The following is an 18990-nucleotide window of genomic DNA, read 5'->3' as shown; positions in this document are numbered from 1 at the left end:
GTAAAACAATTAACACTAGGCAAACAACCAAATTCCGATAGTGATGCTTCTCGTGTGACGTTTAAAGAAGCAGAGACAGTGTGTTGCTCTAATTTATATAGTGTGTTGCTCTAATTTATATATGGGTATATAAGTTTTAGAGATTTATCGATGATCATGTCATGCATTCTAATTTGTTTCAGGTGGTGTCTGGACACTGAAGTCTGTCTCCAACAATACCGCGGGCGCGGATGCACATCGGTGTTGTTTGCGAGACGTGCCCATCGCGCAAATTGGATGTGCTTCCAGCAGCTTGCACATCGTTCAGCGGTATGCATGCTGAGAAGGAAAGTTGGCTCCCGCGTCGGTGGGCAGCAGGTGAGCTTCCGCGTTGCATGCACCGAGGAAGACGACGACTGTACAGGTTGTGCGAGCTTGTGTTCCTTGCCGCCGGGACAAGCCCGTCCCTCGGCTGTTCCAATGACGACCTCTGGCAATCGACGCAGAGTCTTCCCCGGCCACGGCATACTTCAGGCGACGCTACGACCAAGAACACGAGCTGGCAGAGGTTTAGCGCCCTCAAGAACTCCGAACACTTGGCTCCTGCTACCGATTCTAACAAGCCCTAGCATGGTACGCGTCGCCACCCCGGGTTCTTCGAGAAATCGACGGAACTTAAGCACAAATTTTCAATAGTAAGTGTCAAGTTCTTCACGCACTCAGTGCTCTCACAGCTTCCCCACCGCACCGGCACGGCTACTCCCAAATCCTGATCCTTGCCTTCACTACAACGCCACCATTGTTGCTCTGTTGATGCCCTCACTTTAGGGCTTATTCCTCTCAACCCATATGAACATGGATATATGAATTGAATGAGTTTAAATTCTAAACAAATTAAAATCTTTTATATTGTTTTAATCTTATCTGGATATCCACGTAAGATATGAATAACTGAACAAGGCAATTCAAGAATCTATGGTTTGTCCCACCAACCAATTGGTTGGTGCATTCCCCATTTATCGAGTTGTCAAATCATAGTGACCACAGTAGTACTTCAATTTGTTCCACGGTTCACTATTAAAGATAACATGTACATCAATGTTACCATTTATGCGCTAACTGAAGAATTTTGCCTCACCGACTAGTGTGACATGTTATGTAATTTTTTCGATATTCAGAACTCTTAAAACCACGATATTTGAGTGGTGACATTTGTTTGGTTTGAGGTCAAAGTAGAATGAAGCGAAGCGACACTGTTCTCTTAATTTTTAGGATCACATCATCACTAAAAAATTACTTCGGTGTTTATCTCGCTCTCACACGACTCTCACGTAAATACTATAAAAACTGTGAACGCTCTTTTTATCCCTTCTTATACATCCAACCAGCACAACACACCTAAGAGAGGGGATGCCTTTCGTGCTTATCAGTTAACCACTGCTGTCATGCGAATGAGTACCTGATTCTGCTGTGAAGGAGAAGGACGAGAGCATTCGCGTAGTGGAAGAGCAGGGCACCACATTGAGGCGCGTTCTCTGTTGGCCAAGCTTCTGCTCCTGAACTTAACATGATCTACAAGACCCGCGGCATAATCTTACAGAGTAGATATATCGTATATTAAATACAAACTAAACTAGGCCATTATTCACAGCTCGATCCATCAACATGCCCTGGCTCCACTCCACCCTACCTACCGTCTCCTACTCTCCTCCAACACACAGCAGGTCGACCAGTCGTCGTCCGGCCGTCAGTACTCAGCAGCATACATGCCGCCGGTGATGGAGCCGAACACAATGTCTTCCAGATCGAACGTGTCGTCGTACCCCAAGTGCGCCACGCCCGAGAGGCCGCCGCCGCCGAACCAGTGCTGCTGCTGCTGCTGCAGCTGGAGGCCAGACGTCACGTCGCCCTGGTCCGGGCCGGGCGTGGCGGTCCGCACCGCCTCGGCCGTGGCAGCGGAGCTCCCCGCCGGGGTGAGGCTGCTAAGCACCTCCTCCAGCTCCAGCTCCTGCTCCCGCTCGCCGCCGCCGCCGCCGCCCTCCAGCTGCCTCGGGGGCTCCGCAGGCAGCACGGCGCCCTTGTGTCCGGCCTGCCGGTTGCTGGCGTTTCCGGTGGTGGTGGTGGTGCTGGCCGTGGTGGCGTTGGCCGCCGCGAAGCTGATGAGGCGGGACCCCGCGTGGAGCTCGTCGTCGGCTGCGGTGGCCGGGTCCCGGCAGGTGTGCGCGCCGATGTAGGTGACCGTGTAGGCGTCCGGGTCGTCGTCGCGGCGCTGCACCTGCCGCTGCGCCGCGCACTGCTGGTCGTGCTTGTGCGTGCACCGGAAGTAGGCCCTGCGCCGACGCCGAGCATCATCGACGGAAATCAGTACTTCTGGTTGGGCATATTCGGTTCTACTATGATGGATCGTCGATCGATCGATCTCGATCGATGAACAATGATTGGCTCTGGAGGGGTGGAAACGTACTTTGGGTGCTTGCAGTTCTGGATCTCCTTCTGCCCGTACTTGCGCCACGCGTGTCCGTCCTCCAGATCCCTCACGCTCTTCGTCACAACCGACGATGGCTGGGCTCTGCAACACGTACGTACGTACGCCGCCGCAGAATTTAACCAGTGGGTTTAAATCAGAGATGAAGAAAAGCCGAAAAGGACATAGCGAAGCCGCTTCGCTCACCTCCTCCGACACGCGGCGGCCCTCTTGCCCGCTCCGCCAGCGGCCTTCCTCTTGCCGGTGCAGGTGACCTCGCTCTGCACCTCGGACGCCTCCTCCTCCTCCTCCTCCTCAGCGGCGGCGGCCGCGGCCTTGGCCGTCTGGATGGTGAGGGATATGGCGTGCAGGATCCGGTCCACGAGGCGGCTGGCCTCGGGCGACTCCCGGAGCAGCGCCTTCAGCTGCGTGGCGTACTCCCGGCCCTTGACCATGTCCTCCATCACCCGCGCGTACGGCGGCGGCGGCGGCGCCATGGCCACAGCAGCCGAGCCCCAGAAAGCGAGAACGGATGATCGCAATTCACGTCCACAGCTCAGTGATGGCTCACTTGCGCGCGCGCGCACTCCTCCAATCCTGGCGGCAGCAACCAGCTCAGAGCTCACAAGGAAGGAATCAGTCGAGGTTGAGGCAGGTGCCGGCATTTATGGATGCACTGCAGACGGGCAGCCCCGCTCTTGTCCACGGTAGATGGCGTCCACGGAGGAGCGCCAGCCGTGGTTTTCTACGCCGCGGGCCCGGTGAAATTTAAGCTTTTGTTACTAGTCGGGTAGGCATGTGCCGCGCCAGCCTGGCTCTGGCTCTGGCTTGGCGAGGGGGGAACCATCCTGGAACGAGAGGGAGAGGGTAGCAAGTGGGGACGGGGACGGGGACGAGTGGACGACGACACGCAGGTGACGTCTGGGACGCGACGTCACCATGGTGATGCTCTAGCTCCACTGCCTGCGCTGCGCCTCGCGCGGATGAAGCGCAAATGCAATTGGGTCCAGATACGAGAAGGCTTGTTGATGGCGACTCTACCTGTGGCTCTTTCGTCCTACCGCGGGGACCGAAGCTTCCTAACTTTCACCACAGGAAGTTATCTTGATTGGGGAATAATCTGTTAAGAGTTAATTCAATGGTGATCTCATCCTTGTGAAAAGACACCCGTTCAGGAAAAGGTACAATCATTCGGCGCCAGCATACATGAAGCAAAGGACTTCGGGAAATAGAGATAACAAGTGATTAGGTGTCTGTTAGAAAAGATGTCTATTAGTGAAAAGTTGTGACTCTTCCTCTTTCTCTCTCTGTAATCCACGAAGGGGTACAAAGACACCCCTTCACTATGTATAAATATGTACAAGATCAATGGAAAGTGATCACGAATTTTCATTCTCTGTTCACACAACTGTTTACATTTAATACGTTATCAGCACATAGACTCAACCACCGAGTTTTGGACGGAGGAAACATCACGGAACAGAAGAACAGAAGAACGCGAAGAAAGGAAAACCACGCGGAACAGAAGAACACGTGAAGAAGATTGAAGGAATACCGTAAGTACAATGCCAATGATTACTCTTCGACGTATCGTTCAGGCAATCCGTCATGCCGTCATCAGGGAGTTCCTCCGCGCATTCCGTGAAGGAATCCTCGACGACAATCGGATTGGCTTTGCCATTCACAGGGTAATGATGAACTTGGTTAACACCGGTGCCACCGGAGTCTGGATTCCAAATCGCCGCAGCCATAATCGCAGTTCATCTCGCCGTCGTCGAGCACCACCAGTGGTGGTTCCCCCTCCACCGCCGGCGACAGCAACATCCACACAAGTACCTGCATCAGTGTCACAAATGGGAGGGACTTACCCGCATGGTTACTGTCCGTTTCACGGGTTTGGACCATGCGCCCTGCGCGACGCCGGCGTGCTGGAGGCTACTCTCACCGCCGCCCGCCAGTACTACAACTCTCAAGCGCAACCTGATGCAGTTCCCATGGAGGAGATGCTCGCCACGGTCGCGGCTCCAAACCTTTACTCACCGACACCGGAGGTGGAACCCACTGCACCGCGTTGGAGACCACCAACACCGGCACCGCCAGGTTTCGGTCGTCGTCCAACCAGGGCGGCAAGAACAGGGTGTCCACCCTTCTTCAACGACGACGAGGTCATACCACCACCACCATCCGTGGTACCGATGCCATCCCCTGCCTTGATTGAACGCAGCCGAGGTGCACAAATCGGACTGTGGGCGAACCTCAACTCCGTCAAAGTCGAATCCCCAAACTTTGACGGCGCCAGTGCATATGGTTTCCTCTTCTCTGATGAGGAGAGGGAGGATTCTCTGTCCTAAAAAAACAGAGGAAGAAGGGGAGGACAGGGGTATTGCTCGTGCTTGTGTGGCGCACCTGGACTGACGGCAAGACGTCGGCGACCGGACGCGAACCCATAGGCAGCAGGACCCGCGGCTGGCGGCCCAGCGCGCGCCCGCTGCTGGCGTCCAAGCAGCGCCCGCGGCTGCGACCGAGCGTCCGCGGCTGGCGGCCATGCGCGCGCCCGTGGCTCACGGCTGGAGATCCAGCGCGCCCGCGACTGGCGTCTGGCGGCCGAATCCGCGGCTGGCGCCCGCGGCTGGCGCCCGCGGCTGGCTGCCCAGCTCGCCCGCGGCCGGAGGACCAGCGCGCACGCGGCCGGATCCACGGCCGGAGGACCAGCGCGCACGCGGCTGATGGCCTGACCCACGGCTGGAGGCTGCGTCTGGTGCCGGCGGCTGGAAGAAGATGGAGACTAGGGTTCCAGCCCCTGGTCTTTTTCTTTTACCCCCGACAACATGGGCCTGGACTGCTGTATGGGCCAAATTGTCTACAGATACGCTGCTAACAAGTCGACAGAGAGCACAGAATCCCTATTTCCCCTTTTTAATATGGTTATGGTTCATTCAGACCTATACTCGTTTTATTAATTTGTACATATGTGTTAGTTTACATATTCCAGCAATTTTTCTTTTACATTTCTACTATAACATTAGTTAGATGTATCTATATATTATGTTACAGTTGTAAAATGTAACCGTGAATATGTGAATGTATATATGTGTTTGTGTACATTTTTGCCTTTTATTTTTTTAAAAAAAATATATGATGACACTGCGCTACTGATTTAACTCCCACAATCAATATATATTTGATTTGTTCTTAGGGTTAAAAGAAATATACATTTACATATATTTGCAAATTCTTATATAACACATATATCATTAAATTAAATGTATCTAAAATTATTTTGAGAATCAACATAAGGTGATAGAGACTAGGGCATTGGCTGCGTCTTATTCAAAAAAAAACAATAATGAATATTTCAGCCTAGAGACCATGCCTTTTAAGCAGCAATTTAAATTGCCTATCACTAAGAGATCTACATCATATCTTAATATGATGATTATCTATACATGTTCTTCTCATATAATAATACTTTAGATACTTGGTCTACTCCATTACTAGAGATTACCTTATTTTTATTTTAAATAATAATTTGTGGCAATACATAATTTGAAGGTCATAGCAACTTCGAATATCTATGAATTCAAAGAATTTTATAGGATAAACAATATTTTGATTTTACAACACGACCATTAAGGTTTTATATTTACCACATAGGTAACATAATAAATCGATGATTATACCTTGTAGGAAAAATGCAAGGAATAAAGAAATTTGAGGAACTTGCTATCGATGGTAGCAATTATCTTGCATGGGCATCATATATCAAAATTGGTTTTGCATCTAGAGGGATTTTACATACCATTAATGCACCTGACGCAAACAATCCAAATATAACTGATATTGCGAAGTACACTGCATTACTCTTGTTAAGGACTTCCATCCATAAAGATCTAAAGAAAGAATATCTTTTGGAAGAAAATCCTCGAAACCTATGGATCGCACTTCAAGAACGTTATGAACAACAAAAGGAAATTATATGTCCTGAAGCACAGCATGAGTGGAATCACCTACGCTTACAAGATTTTAAATCTGTAACTGATTACAATCATACAGTTCATAACATATGCACAAGGTTAAAATTTTGTGAAAAAGAACCAACGGATGCAGAAAAGATACAAAAAAACTTTATCTACTATGCACCCGTCAGACAGGGTATTGTGTAATCAATATCGTAAAGAGAACCACCAAGTTTATTCCCAACTTATTCACTCACTAATTCAAGCCGAGAAGAATGATGAGTTACTTATGAAGAACCATCATTTACGTCTAGTTGGTGCTGCACCTCTACCTGAGGTCCACCATGCACAGAATAAAGCTCTGAATAAAAGGAAATTTAATGGATCTCCACTTAGAAATCCAAAATTTCCTCCTGCTCGTCGTGGTCGCAATTTTAAAAAGAACCTTAGGCATAAAGAAAACAAGAGAGCTCGTGGAAATGAAAAATTTGCAAATGACAAACCGCGTCTTTGTCACAAGTGTGGTTGTAACACGCATTTCGCGGCCACTTGCCGTACTCCTAAGCATTTGGTAGACCTTTATTTAAGGTCACTCCGAGATGGCAACAAAAGATCAAGATATGAAGCCCACTTCAATCAAGCTACTGAGAAAGATAAGGAGATTGGTTGTTCCAACAACAAGGCATCCGCTCAGCAGATGGACGACATGATGATTGAATACAACTCGGGTGACATATGTGGAGATCTAGTTTAGATATCTATTTTTGAAATTTGATACCCAAATCATTTAAGTGTTATAATATAATTCATAGTTAGAAGTCATATTATATAGAGTTTGCTTAGGATTTGAAGATAGTTATTACAATAAGAGTTATACTAATGATAGTACAAAAACCCATATATACCATAATATTGTTATTGTAATATTGATATCAGATACCATATGTATGTATAAATAAATATTTAATAAAAATAAAGAATTAATCACATAATTCTTGTTATTAATATAGATGTCTACCGGAAACGGTTCATTGGAGGAGGAATTGTGCCTTGTGGATAGCTGTACCACAAACTCTATATTAACTGAGATAAAATATTTCTAGACTTTAAAGAAAAGGGAAGGAAATGTTTTAACAATTGCAGGAAGAGATGCATTGATAGTTGGTTCTGGCAGAGCCATTATCACTCTCCCAATGGGTACTCAAATTGTGATCGAGAATGCTTTATTATATCCCGATTCAACTCGTACCTTATTAAGTTATAGAGATATTCGTAAGAATGGGATCCATGTGGAAACATATGAAGAAAATAAAGAAGAATATCTACTTCTTACCAAACCTACTGAATATGGCAAACAGATATGTGAAAAAATTCCAACTCTAGAATCCGGATTATATTATACATACATCAAGCCCATTGAACATGTTGCATACAAGGTAATTTTTCAGAATGTCGATGCATTTCAAATTTGGCATGATCGACTAGGGCACCCAGGTATCGGGATGATGAGAAAAATTATCACCAATTCTATTGGTCATGATTTGACTGAAGCAAAATTTCCCAAATCTTCAGATTATATATGCACTGCATGTGCTACAGGGAAATTGATTTTAAGACCTTCACCTCTTAAAATTCGAGCGGAACCACTTAGATTTCTTGAAAGAATTCAAGGCGATATTTGTGGCCCAATTGAGCCATCTTCTGGACCGTTCAGATATTTTATGGTTTTAATCGATGCATCTACAAGATGGTCACATGTGTGTTTATTGTCTACTAGAAACCATGCTTTTGCTAAAATAATGTCACAAATTATAAAGCTAAAGGCACATTATCCTGAACATCGGATCCAATCGATCCGAATGGACAATGCTGCTGAATTCTCCTCCCATGCCTTTAATGATTATTGTATGGCTTTAGGAATTCAGGTTCAGCACTCAGTCCCATATGTCCACACTCAAAATGGTTTGGTTGAATCTTTAATCAAAAGAATAAAGCTCGTTGCGCGTCTGTTGGGGACTTGTTCTCAAATGCTTCGAATTAAGAACAAGGCAACATAAAATATTAAATATTAATGTCCTTCGTCCGTGGAAGCATTATATCCCCAAGGATTTAATGAACTTCGGACGAAGGCCATAAACAAAATATCACGAAGGTCATTCCTTCGTGATCAAACTTGAAAAACAATATGAAGTAAAATGTAAAACATAAAGCATTATAGAAAGACATGCTGAAAATAAATAGCAATATTCATATATATTTGATTATGTGAACTTAAATATTGAAACATAATATTTAAGTACATTTGTACCTTCGTCTTAGCAGAAAACAATAATTCCAGCGTAATCTGACAGTGACTATTTATAGACACAGGGCGTAGCCTGTGAGGAATTACAATTATGTCCCTCATAAGGGATTACAACGGTGACTCAAACATTTATGGACTAAAAGGTCATTCTACTTTTATGTCGGTTTGTAAATTCCGAAGCTTCATGAAGAGGAACCTTCGGTCATCTCATACGAACAGCTTCAGCCGAAAACTGCTTCTTCCTACAAGACCTTCGGCGACGAAGCATAGCCCCAACAGTAGCCCCTTTCGCGGTGCTAGATCGTTTTTCGTAACGAGCTTGATCCGTGAAAAAATTCTCCTAAGCTTCAGGAAGCCGAAGGTCCAAAAAACACCTTCCCTGAACTCGTTGCCGAGAAACGATTCAATTTCCCAGCGCTTAGCGGTCCCACCTTGCAGAGTTACTGTTTGGTCTCTGCGGTCCACCGTGCAGCGAGTGCAAGCGGCTGTCCGCCTGGTGTAAAAATCCCGGCACTTCGCCTTCTTACCTGCAGTACTATATAAACAGACGAGTAGGTGTGAAGTTACCACAGCATTCATTGTTATTTGCACTGTTTTGCTGCCAAAATTTTTAACCATAGCCGAAGCTTGACTCTCGGAATCGAACGAAGCTCCAGCTTGAAGCCTGCTTCGTCAAAAGAAAAAAGTTTGGAAGAAAAAGTATTTAATTCCCACAAATTCAGAATTAAATGGCCAGAGTGCGTTCTACCGCTAGGGTTGAGCGTGAGGGAGGCGAAGCTGAAGGTTCGGAGACTATTCCCATCTCCGAAGCGATGCAACGATCCGGGCTGGTAACTTCGGAAAAAATCCCTAGTGCTGATGCAGAACAAGCAGAACAAACAACTGCCGAAGCAGAAGAAGAAAACATTGAGGAAACTGATCCCGAAGATGATTATCGTATTGCCATGCCAAGTAAACCCAGCTACTTGGACTTCGGAAAGTCTACTGTTTCAAAGGCTGATCTCTCCAAGATGGTAAAGTCGGGTTATTTCAGTGAAAGTCAGAAGAAGCTACTACGCTTCGGGGGGGAAGAAACTACCCCAAAGCCGGAGAAGGATGAAATAGTCATTTTCAAGAGCTTTCTAAAGGCTGGATTAAGATTCCCCCTACATGGGATTATTGCAGAGGTACTAAAGATGTTTGGTATCTATTTTCATCAGTTGACTCCTAACGCTATCGTTAGGCTTAGTGTTTATATCTGGGCCCTTCGAAGCCAAGCGGTGGAGCCGTTTGCGGACAGCTTTTGTCGAGTTCACGAGCTGCACTATCAGACGAAGGCTAGAAAAGATGGATTGCATGACAATTTTGGTTGCTATAATTTTGCTTATCGGAAAACCACAAAGTTCCCTGTAATCAGCTACCGAAGCAAATGGGCAGCAGGCTGGAAGTCGGAGTGGTTCTATGTCAAGGTTGATGACGACAAGGAGAAGCTTGTACAAAGTCCACTTGAACTAATCTTCGGAGAAACCCGACCTCGTTGCAACATGACACCCGAAGGTCCAACCCAACAAGCGTTGGATGAATTCAGAATTATTGCAGAACATATCAGTACAAGAGACCTGGTTCAGGAGTTTTTGGCTTTTAGAGTTTTTCCTAGTTTAAAAGAATGGGAAATGCCGAAGCTAGAGGGGGAGAAGAAAGAAGGGGAACTTGTGCGGTTACCTTACTATTACAAGTTTAAGAAATACTTTAAAACACCTTGCCAAGAGTGGTTGGAAACAATTGAAATAATGTGCAATGAAATACTTGGCAATTACTCCAAAAAAGAAGATCAGTTGATGACTGCGGCCTTCGGCACCCGTCCGAAGCGAAGACTGAATCGAGTGCTGGACGCCTTGGGTTTTGAATACCCTGACTACAAAAATCTGAATAAAGGTGTCGGAGGCCGGAAAAGGAAAAAGATAACCGAAGCCTTAAATGAAGATGAGAAAGAACCATCAAAGAAGAAAATTCCGAAGAAGAGGAAAGTGTCTTCTCCGAAGCAAAAAGTATCCGACGAAGAAGAAACTCCTGCATCACACTCTGCCACTGACGTGGAGGAAATTTTGAAGGTAATGACTGAATCCCTGCCTGCGAAGCTAAGTCCATTGGGGCCTATACTGACAAAGTTTTTTCAGAAGGAAAAGGAGCCCGAAAAAACGAAGAAAACGACTAAAGCAAAGAGACAAAGAATCATCGCTGTGACAGAGGTCATTGACAAGACACCACCGAGAGCTTCAGCTCAGAAGATACCGGCGGCTGAGGAAATAACAAATATTGAAATCACACCTTCGGAGGTCGCGGCTGCCGAAGCTACCTCAATTGAAGATTTGAACTTGGAAAGCACAATCGAACACATCGACAAAATGCTGCTAGACATGGCCACAGAAGAAGCTACTACTGCCGCCGAAGAGGCCATGGCCGCAGTGTCAGGGAAAGAAAAGGAAATTGCTGACGAAGCTTCAGAGGACGAGGCCTTCATGTTTCAAAATTTAGTTGGAGAAAAATTGTCAAAAACCGAAATAGAAGAGCTTACAGAGTATGCCAAATCTTGCGGATATAAACCAGGAGCACTCCTCTTCGGAGGTATTGATGATGAAAAATTAGACTGTATCCGGGATCAAATTGGAGCTAAGGTTATCGGTACTCTGTCAAAGAGTATCGGCTTTCCGAAGCTAGAAACGGACATTAGCCGCTACCGACGACAACATATCGTTGGTAGTTTATTTTATTCCAATTTCAAGGTGAACTACTTTTCCCTTGACTTTTATTGTTTTCAATAATGAAGATATGTCTAACGAAGGTTGTTTTCGTGCAGAGTATGCTGTTGAGCAAAGCTTTGAAAATGCAGCAAGATCTGGAAGACAAGAAACACGAGGTTATAATTGAAAATTTAGAAGGCAAATTAAAAGAGCAATCAACTACTATTGAAAAGAAGAACTTCGAGCTCCAAGCAACCGAAGGCTTATTGGCGGAAGCCGAAGCTAAAATAACAGAACTGAACACGAAGCTTCTCTGCCAATCTGAACAGTTTGAACAAGAAAAGCAAGAACTTAATGCAAAACTTGAAGCCGAAGTCCAACAAAATTCAGACTTGAAAAAGCTATTGGCGGGCCTTCAAGACAAATGTTTGGAATTTAGCAACAAATGTATTCAACGACTGAGAAAAATTTTCCACTCAGTTGGAGCTAGCAGTGAGAAATTCACCCCGTCAGCTGAAGATTTACCAAAGACCTTCGAACATATTGAGGGTGAAATTGATGAGCTTGACGAAGTTATAGCCGGGCACAGTGACCTCTGCGCCTGGGTAGCTTCTCGGGGCACTGCTGCAGCTTTCCTAAAAGCTGGCTGCGATCATGGAAAAATTGTCAATAGGCCCAATTTCACTTTATCACCATCAATTCTAGATGACATTCCTGATCTCGCCCGAAGCATTTCTAATAGATTTGTAAAGATGATATGGACAAAAGGCGGGCGAGAAAAGGCTGGAGACGAAGCTCGGAGTCATCTTGAACCAGTAAGAAATCATACCTTGTGCTTACCTCTTCCTTCAAGCTCGATTTTGACTTACAACAACTTAATTCATGTAGGATGACGAAGCCGAGGCCGATGGTTAAAGAGAATGACGCCGAAGCTGAGATCCCTTGAAGATTAAATAGGAGTAGGCTGTAGACAGACTCAAGAAACTTTTGAGATAACTTTTGTAAATATGACTAAACTTGTCTTTAATGAATTCTGTTCATACCTTGTAATATGCTCTTACCCTTCCATTAATGCATGAGAAGTGCTTTGATGTGGACGAAATTATCTTTTTGAGCCGAAAGCGAAAAAACACCTTCCCTTCTTTTCGTACACAGCGAAGCATAAAAAACAACATTTCCCTTTCTTCCGAAGCTCTTCTTTTCGTACACGAAGAAGTACAAAAGACAGTTTTTTCTTTCTGCCGAAGCAACCACTTATGCTATGATGATGGTTATCCTACATATGTCTGGATGAATGTTTATGAATGCAAATGCTATGATGTAATGTGATGTGCAAACGAATGTCCAAACACATATCCGAAGCCATAATCACAGCCATTATTTCCTTAGAAACAAACACATATCAGCGCTGACTTTTTGCTGTAAGCTCTGCATTCCCTTAGGAACGACTTTGGAGCTTCTTCGCCTTTTACTTTCGGCGGAATCAGCGTTGACTTTTCGCTGTAAGCTCTGCATTCCCTTAGGAACGTCTTTGGAGCTTCTTCGCCTTTTACTTTCGGCGGAATCAGCGTTGACTTTTCGCTGTAAACTCTGCATTCCCTTAGGAACGTCTTTGGAGCTTCTTCACCTTTTACTTTTCGGCACTCGATGGTGCGTTCTCAGCTTTTACATTTACATCCTTGGGGGATTTTGCTCTTATAGAACTAAAAAAGGAAATTACATATTCCAAGATCTAGGAATGTCGTTGCCGTCCATATCCTTCAATCTGTATGAACCGGGTCTTGACGAAGATGCTACCAAAAAAGGTCCCTCCCATTTCAACTGCAACTTGCCCACTGTATCTGGGTTAGCCACTCGCCGAAGCACCAAATGTCCTGGCTCAATATTCTTTAGCCGAACCTTTCTATCACGCCATTTGATTGTTTCGGCTTGATACTTATTGATGTTCTCCACAGCTTGAAGCCTGATCCCTTCTATAGCATCTTTTTCCACAGAATAAACAGCTTCAGAATCTGATTCTGTCGAAGCTACTACTCTTATTGATCCAGTTTTGGCTTCCTCCGGAGTTATTGCTTCGTCACCAAACAACAGTTTGAATGGAGTAAAGCCTGTTGACCTTGATATTGTTGTGTTGTGGCTCCATACCACTTTGATTAATTGATCTGGCCACTTTCCCCTGGGTTGATTGAAGATTAACTTCATTATTCCTGTCATTATAATGCCATTGGCTCTTTCAACGAGTCCGTTTGACTCTGGATGCCTGACTGATGCAAAATGGATCTTCGTACCAATTTGATCACAGAAATCTCTGAAAGCTTCGGAGTCGAACTGTGTTCCATTATCTACAGTGATGGCCTTTGGTACCCCAAAACGACAAACAATATTCTGCCAGAAAAACTTTTGAATGGTGGCCGAAGTTATTGTGGCTAAAGGCTTTGCCTCAATCCATTTAGAAAAATATTCCACAGCCACTACAACATATCTTAAGTTCCCTTGGGCCGGTGGTAACGGACCTAACAAGTCAAGGCCCCACCTTTGCAATGGCCATATGCGTTGTATGAGCTGGGTTAATGACGAAAGTTGTTTTTGATCTCTTGCACATTTCTGACAACCTTCACACTTTTGAACTAATTCCGCTGCATCCGAAGCTGCCTTCGGCCAATAAAACCCTTGGCGGAAAACTTTTCCAAGTAACGGCCTAGATCCAATGTGAGATCCACACAGGCCTGCATGTATTTCTTTCATCAATTCTATGCCTTCGGTTCTAGATAAACACTTGAGTAGTGGAGCACAAACTCCATGCTTGTACAACTCCCCTTCTATCATGACATATGGACGAGCTCTTGCCTCTATCCTCCTGTTATAAGTTTCGTCATCTGAAAGGAATTTACCCTGAAGGTAAGAGATGATCTCAGTTCTCCAGTCTTCGCTATAAACAGGAGATATATTGAGGACTGCTCTTTCAAGAAGTTCCACTAAAGGTGCTTTTATTGTTTCGAAGAACACATCCGAAGGTAAGGGCAGCCCCTGTGCTGCTGACTTAGCTAGCAAATCAGCATGCTCATTTTGTCCTCGAGGGATATTTTTGACAGAAAATCCTTCGAAGGAAGCTTCGACTTTTCGGACCGTGTCTAGATACTTTTCAAGCTTCGGATCTTTAGTCTTGCAACTCTTGTCGATATGACCCGAAACAACCTGGGAATCAGTTTTAAGAATGGCCCTTCTGATTCCCATTGCTTTTAATTTCCGAAGACCCAAAAGCAGGGCTTCGTACTCAGTAATATTGTTTGTACAACTAAAATCGAGTCTTGCTGCATAACAAGTTTTAACTTTGGATGGTGAGACCAACACAGCGGCTGCTCCTGCTCCGAGGGTTCCCCAAGACCCATCGCAAAACACTATCCATACTTCGGCATCTTTATTTGTTTCTTCATCCTGAGCCCCTGGCGTCCAGTCGGCGATAAAATCTATGCACATAATCAATGCAAAATTCATTGAGCTCTGCAGCCCATTTTCCAATCCGCCCAGTAGCTTCTCTATTTCTCATAATATCCTTCAACGGCTGCGAAGAAGGAACAACAATATTGTATGCTTGAAAGTAATGTCGAAGCTTCCTGGATGCCATCAAAACAGCATATAACACCTTCTCCAATTCTGTATAGTTTTTCTTTGATATACTAAGAACTTCAGATACAAAATACACTGGGACCTGCTTCTTGACTTGGCCATCAAGCTTCTCCTGAACAAGTGCTGCACTTACCGCTGAATGTGAAGCTGCCACATATAATAACAAAGGAGCCCCTGGCGTTGGTGGAGTTAATGTTGTTAAATCTATCAAATATTGCTTCAGTTCCTCGAAGGCTTTTTGTTGGCTTGGTCCCCATTGAAAGACTTCGGCTGATTTCAGCACTTCGAAGAATGGTAAATTTCTTTCTGCTGATCTGGATATAAATCTATTAAGAGATGCCAGCCTCCCTGTCAATCTTTGGGCCCCCTTTTTTGTAGTTGGTGGCTCCATTCGAAGTATAGCTTCAATTTTACTTGGATTAGCTTCAATTCCCTTTGTTGAAACCAAGCATCCAAGAAATTTCCCCTTCTTTACTCCGAAGACACATTTTTCTGGATTCAACTTTAGGCCAGCTTGTCTAAAACTGGCGAAGGTCTCCTGCAAATCAGCAATGTGATTTTCCTGTTTCATGCTTTTTACAATGATGTCATCAACATAAGTTAGCACATTTCTGCCTATCTGAGACTGGAGAACCTTCGCAGTCATTCTGCTGAAACTTCCTCCAGCGTTCTTGAGCCCCTCAGGCATCCGAAGGTAACAATATGTTCCGCTAGGGGTTATGAAACTGGTCTTTGGCTCATCCTCCTTCTTCATCCAAATTTGATGATAGCCTGAATAACAATCGAGAAGACTCATAAGCTCTGACGAAGCTGCTGCATCAACTAAGGAGTCTATCCTTGGCAAAGGGAATTCGTCCTTCGGACAGGCCTTGTTGAGATCTGTAAAATCGATACACATTCGCCATTTGCCATTGGCCTTTTTTACCATAACAGTGTTAGCTAGCCATTCTGGGTACTTTACTTCTCTGATAAATCCTGCACTGAGGAGTCTTTTGACTTCATTACGAGCACCTTCGGCCTTGTCATCAGACATTTTCCGAAGCCTCTGCTTTCTGGGTCTGAAGGATGGGTCAACATTGAGCGAGTGTTCAATAACATCCCTGTTAACTCCACAAAGATCATTGGCTGACCATGCAAAAACATCTTTGTTGTTGAACAAAAACCTTATCAAGGTTTTCTCCTGTTCTTCGGATAATTGAGAGCCCAACAACACCCTCTGCTCTGCTATGTCCCCACATAAGAGCATGGACTTCGGCTGATCTGCTGAAGCTGCTTTCTCCCTTCTGAATTTGTACTGTTCACAAACTTCAGCTCCATCTATGTTATGGATTGCTTTTGAGTCAGTCCAGTTTCCCTCAGCCCTTCTGGCAGCTTCCTGACTCCCATGAATAGCAATGGGTCCCTGATCCGAAGGTATCTTCATGCAAAGGTAAGCAGGATGAAGAATTGCTTTGAAAGCATTGAGGGTGCCACGACCAATAATTGCATTGTAAGGGTATTCCATGTCAACAATGTCAAACACAACTTGCTCAGTTCTGGTGTTGTTGATGAATCCGAAGGTCACTGGCATGGTGATCTTGCCCAGTGCTACAATCTGTCTTCCTCCGAAGCCACAGAGAGGGTGTGTAGCATCATGAATCTTATCTTCTGGCTCCTGCATTTGCCTGAAGGCCTTAGCAAATATGATATCAGCTGCACTGCCTGTATCAACCAAGACATTGTGGACCAGAAACCCTTTGATAACGCAAGAAATAACCATAGCATCGTTATGAGGAAAATCCTTGAGCTGAAGGTCCTCCTGGGAGAAGGTGATTGGTATGTGGGACCACCTTGACTTGATGAAGGGTCCCTGCACTCCAACATGTTGTACCCTTCTCTGTGCCTCTTTCTTTTGCTTTTTGTTGGCTGGTTCTGAGCACGAACCACCTGTTATCGGGAGCACCAGCTTTGGAGCCGAAGCAGCTCCAGCTCGATCGTTGAACGAAGCCATCAGTTCAAAAAAGTGGAAGTGAGTTCACCGGAGGTGAGCGCCAATGTTGGGGACTTGTTCTCAAATGCTTCGAATTAAGAACAAGGCAACATAAAATATTAAATATTAATGTCCTTCGTCCGCGGAAGCATTATATCCCCAAGGATTTAATGAACTTCGGACGAAGGCCATAAACAAAATATCACGAAGGTCATTCCTTTGTGATCAGACTTGAAAAACAATATGAAGTAAAATGTAAAACATAAAGCATTATAGAAAGACATGCTGAAAATAAATAGCAATATTCATATATATTTGATTATGTGAACTTAAATATTGAAACATAATATTTAAGTACATTTGTACCTTCGTCTTAGCAGAAAACAATAATTCCAGCGTAATCTGACAGTGATTACAAGATTGCTTGAACAGTACTGAGGTACTGTTCACCTATTTATAGACACAGGGCGTAGCCTGTGAGGAATTACAATTATGTCCCTCATAAGGGATTACAACGGTGACTCAAACATTTATGGACTAAAAGGTCATTCTACTTTTATGTCGGTTTGTAAATTCCGAAGCTTCATGAAGAGGAACCTTCGGTCATCTCATACGAACAGCTTCAGCCGAAAACTGCTTCTTCCTACAAGACCTTCGGCGACGAAGCATAGCCCCAACAACGTCCATTACTAAAGAATTGCTCTTTGCCTATGTCATGTTGGGGTCATGCAGTTTTACACTCTGCCGACCTACTACAACTAAGACCAACTGCATATCATGACTCCTCTCCCTTGGAGTTAGTATGAGGGGACCCTCCTAGGATTTCCCATTTGCATAAATTCGGGTGTGCCGTTTATATACCGATATCACCACCACAACGTACCTCAATGGGCCCCCATAGAAAGTTAGGGATTTATGTGGGTTACCAATCTCCGTCAATAATAAAGTATTTAGAACCCCTAACGGGTGATCTATTTACGGCTCGGTTCGCTGATTGTATTTTTAATGAGGAGCATTTCCCGGCATTAGGGGGAGATTTCAAGTACTAGAAAGGAGAATGCCGAGAAATTGATTGGGATGCGAAGAGTATCTCCTCCTCAGATCCCCGTACTAAAGAAAATGAACTCCAAGTTCAGAAAATTATTGGTTTGCAAAATATTGCAAATAACCTGCCTGATGCATTCACTAATTACAAAGGTGTAATAAAGTCTTTCATTCCTGCTAGGAACGCGCCTGAAAGAGTGGAGGTACCAAACAAAACCACTCAAAATCCTACTAATAAAAGGGGGAGAAGTAAGGCAACCAATAAGGATTCGCCTCCTTTAAAGAAAAGAAAGACGGTAAATGCACATCAACAACAAGTTGATGAACCACAATGTGGAATTGATACACAACCCTCTTCGAATGCGCACATAGTCGAAGAAGTAATATCGGAAAACCTGAGGACCATGGATACGGGAAATCCTGATGTGTCCTTAAGGGTAGATGAACTTGCTACCAATTATATTGAAACTGGTGAAACCTTTGACCGCAAGGCTACTGTAGTCGACTCTTATTTCTCTGAACAAGTTCCTGACATCCTTAATGATCTAGATCCTAAATCCATGGTAGAGTGTAGAAAACGCTCGGACTGGAATCAGTGGAAAGAAGCTATTGAAAAAGAGATTACCTCGCTTTATAAAAGAGAAGTATTCTCGGAAGTGATGTTAACACCTAAAGGCACCTTCCCAGTAGGATACAAGTGGGTTTTCGTTCGTAAGCGAAACGAAAACAATGCAGTGGTGAGATATAAAGCAAGGTTAGTAGCACAAGGCTTTACGCAAAAGCCCGACATTGATTATAATGAAACATACTCTCCAGTAATGAGTGGCATAACATTTCGATACTTAATTTCACTGGCAGTACAAAATCGTCTATTTTTGCAGTTGATGGACGTAGTAACCGCATATTTATATGGGTCACTGGATTCG

At 44.7% G+C, this 18990-nt stretch overlaps 1 protein-coding gene across 1 annotated transcript; it reads right to left on the bottom strand.

Annotated features, from left to right (window-relative positions):
• Positions 1 to 1508: 1508 nt before the first annotated feature.
• LOC100277272 (uncharacterized) lies at positions 1509 to 3190 on the bottom strand. The gene is made up of 3 exons (NM_001150889.2): positions 2651 to 3190; positions 2444 to 2548; positions 1509 to 2309 (listed from the first exon to the last, which is right to left on the bottom strand). The coding sequence occupies exons 1-3, from the start codon at positions 3106 to 3108 to the stop codon at positions 1727 to 1729; spliced, it is 1146 nt and encodes a 381-aa protein (NP_001144361.2). The 5' UTR covers positions 3109 to 3190; the 3' UTR covers positions 1509 to 1726.
• Positions 3191 to 18990: the final 15800 nt, after the last annotated feature.

The sequence above is a fragment of the Zea mays genome, chromosome 10, assembly GCF_902167145.1.
Source record: "Zea mays cultivar B73 chromosome 10, Zm-B73-REFERENCE-NAM-5.0, whole genome shotgun sequence".
Taxonomy (NCBI): domain Eukaryota; kingdom Viridiplantae; phylum Streptophyta; class Magnoliopsida; order Poales; family Poaceae; genus Zea; species Zea mays.
Note: the sequence above shows the minus strand (reverse complement) of the source record. Positions and strands in the feature narration are given on the sequence as shown.

Coding starts and splice junctions, on each gene's coding strand:
- LOC100277272 (NM_001150889.2), bottom strand. CDS start 3,108: ATGCCGGCACCTGCCTCAACCTCGACTGATTCCTTCCTTGTGAGCTCT. Junction 2,549..2,650: donor GCCGCCGCGTGTCGGAGGAG/GTGAGCGAAGCG, acceptor TACGTGTTGCAG/AGCCCAGCCATCGTCGGTTG. Junction 2,310..2,443: donor CAGAACTGCAAGCACCCAAA/GTACGTTTCCAC, acceptor GCGTCGGCGCAG/GGCCTACTTCCGGTGCACGC.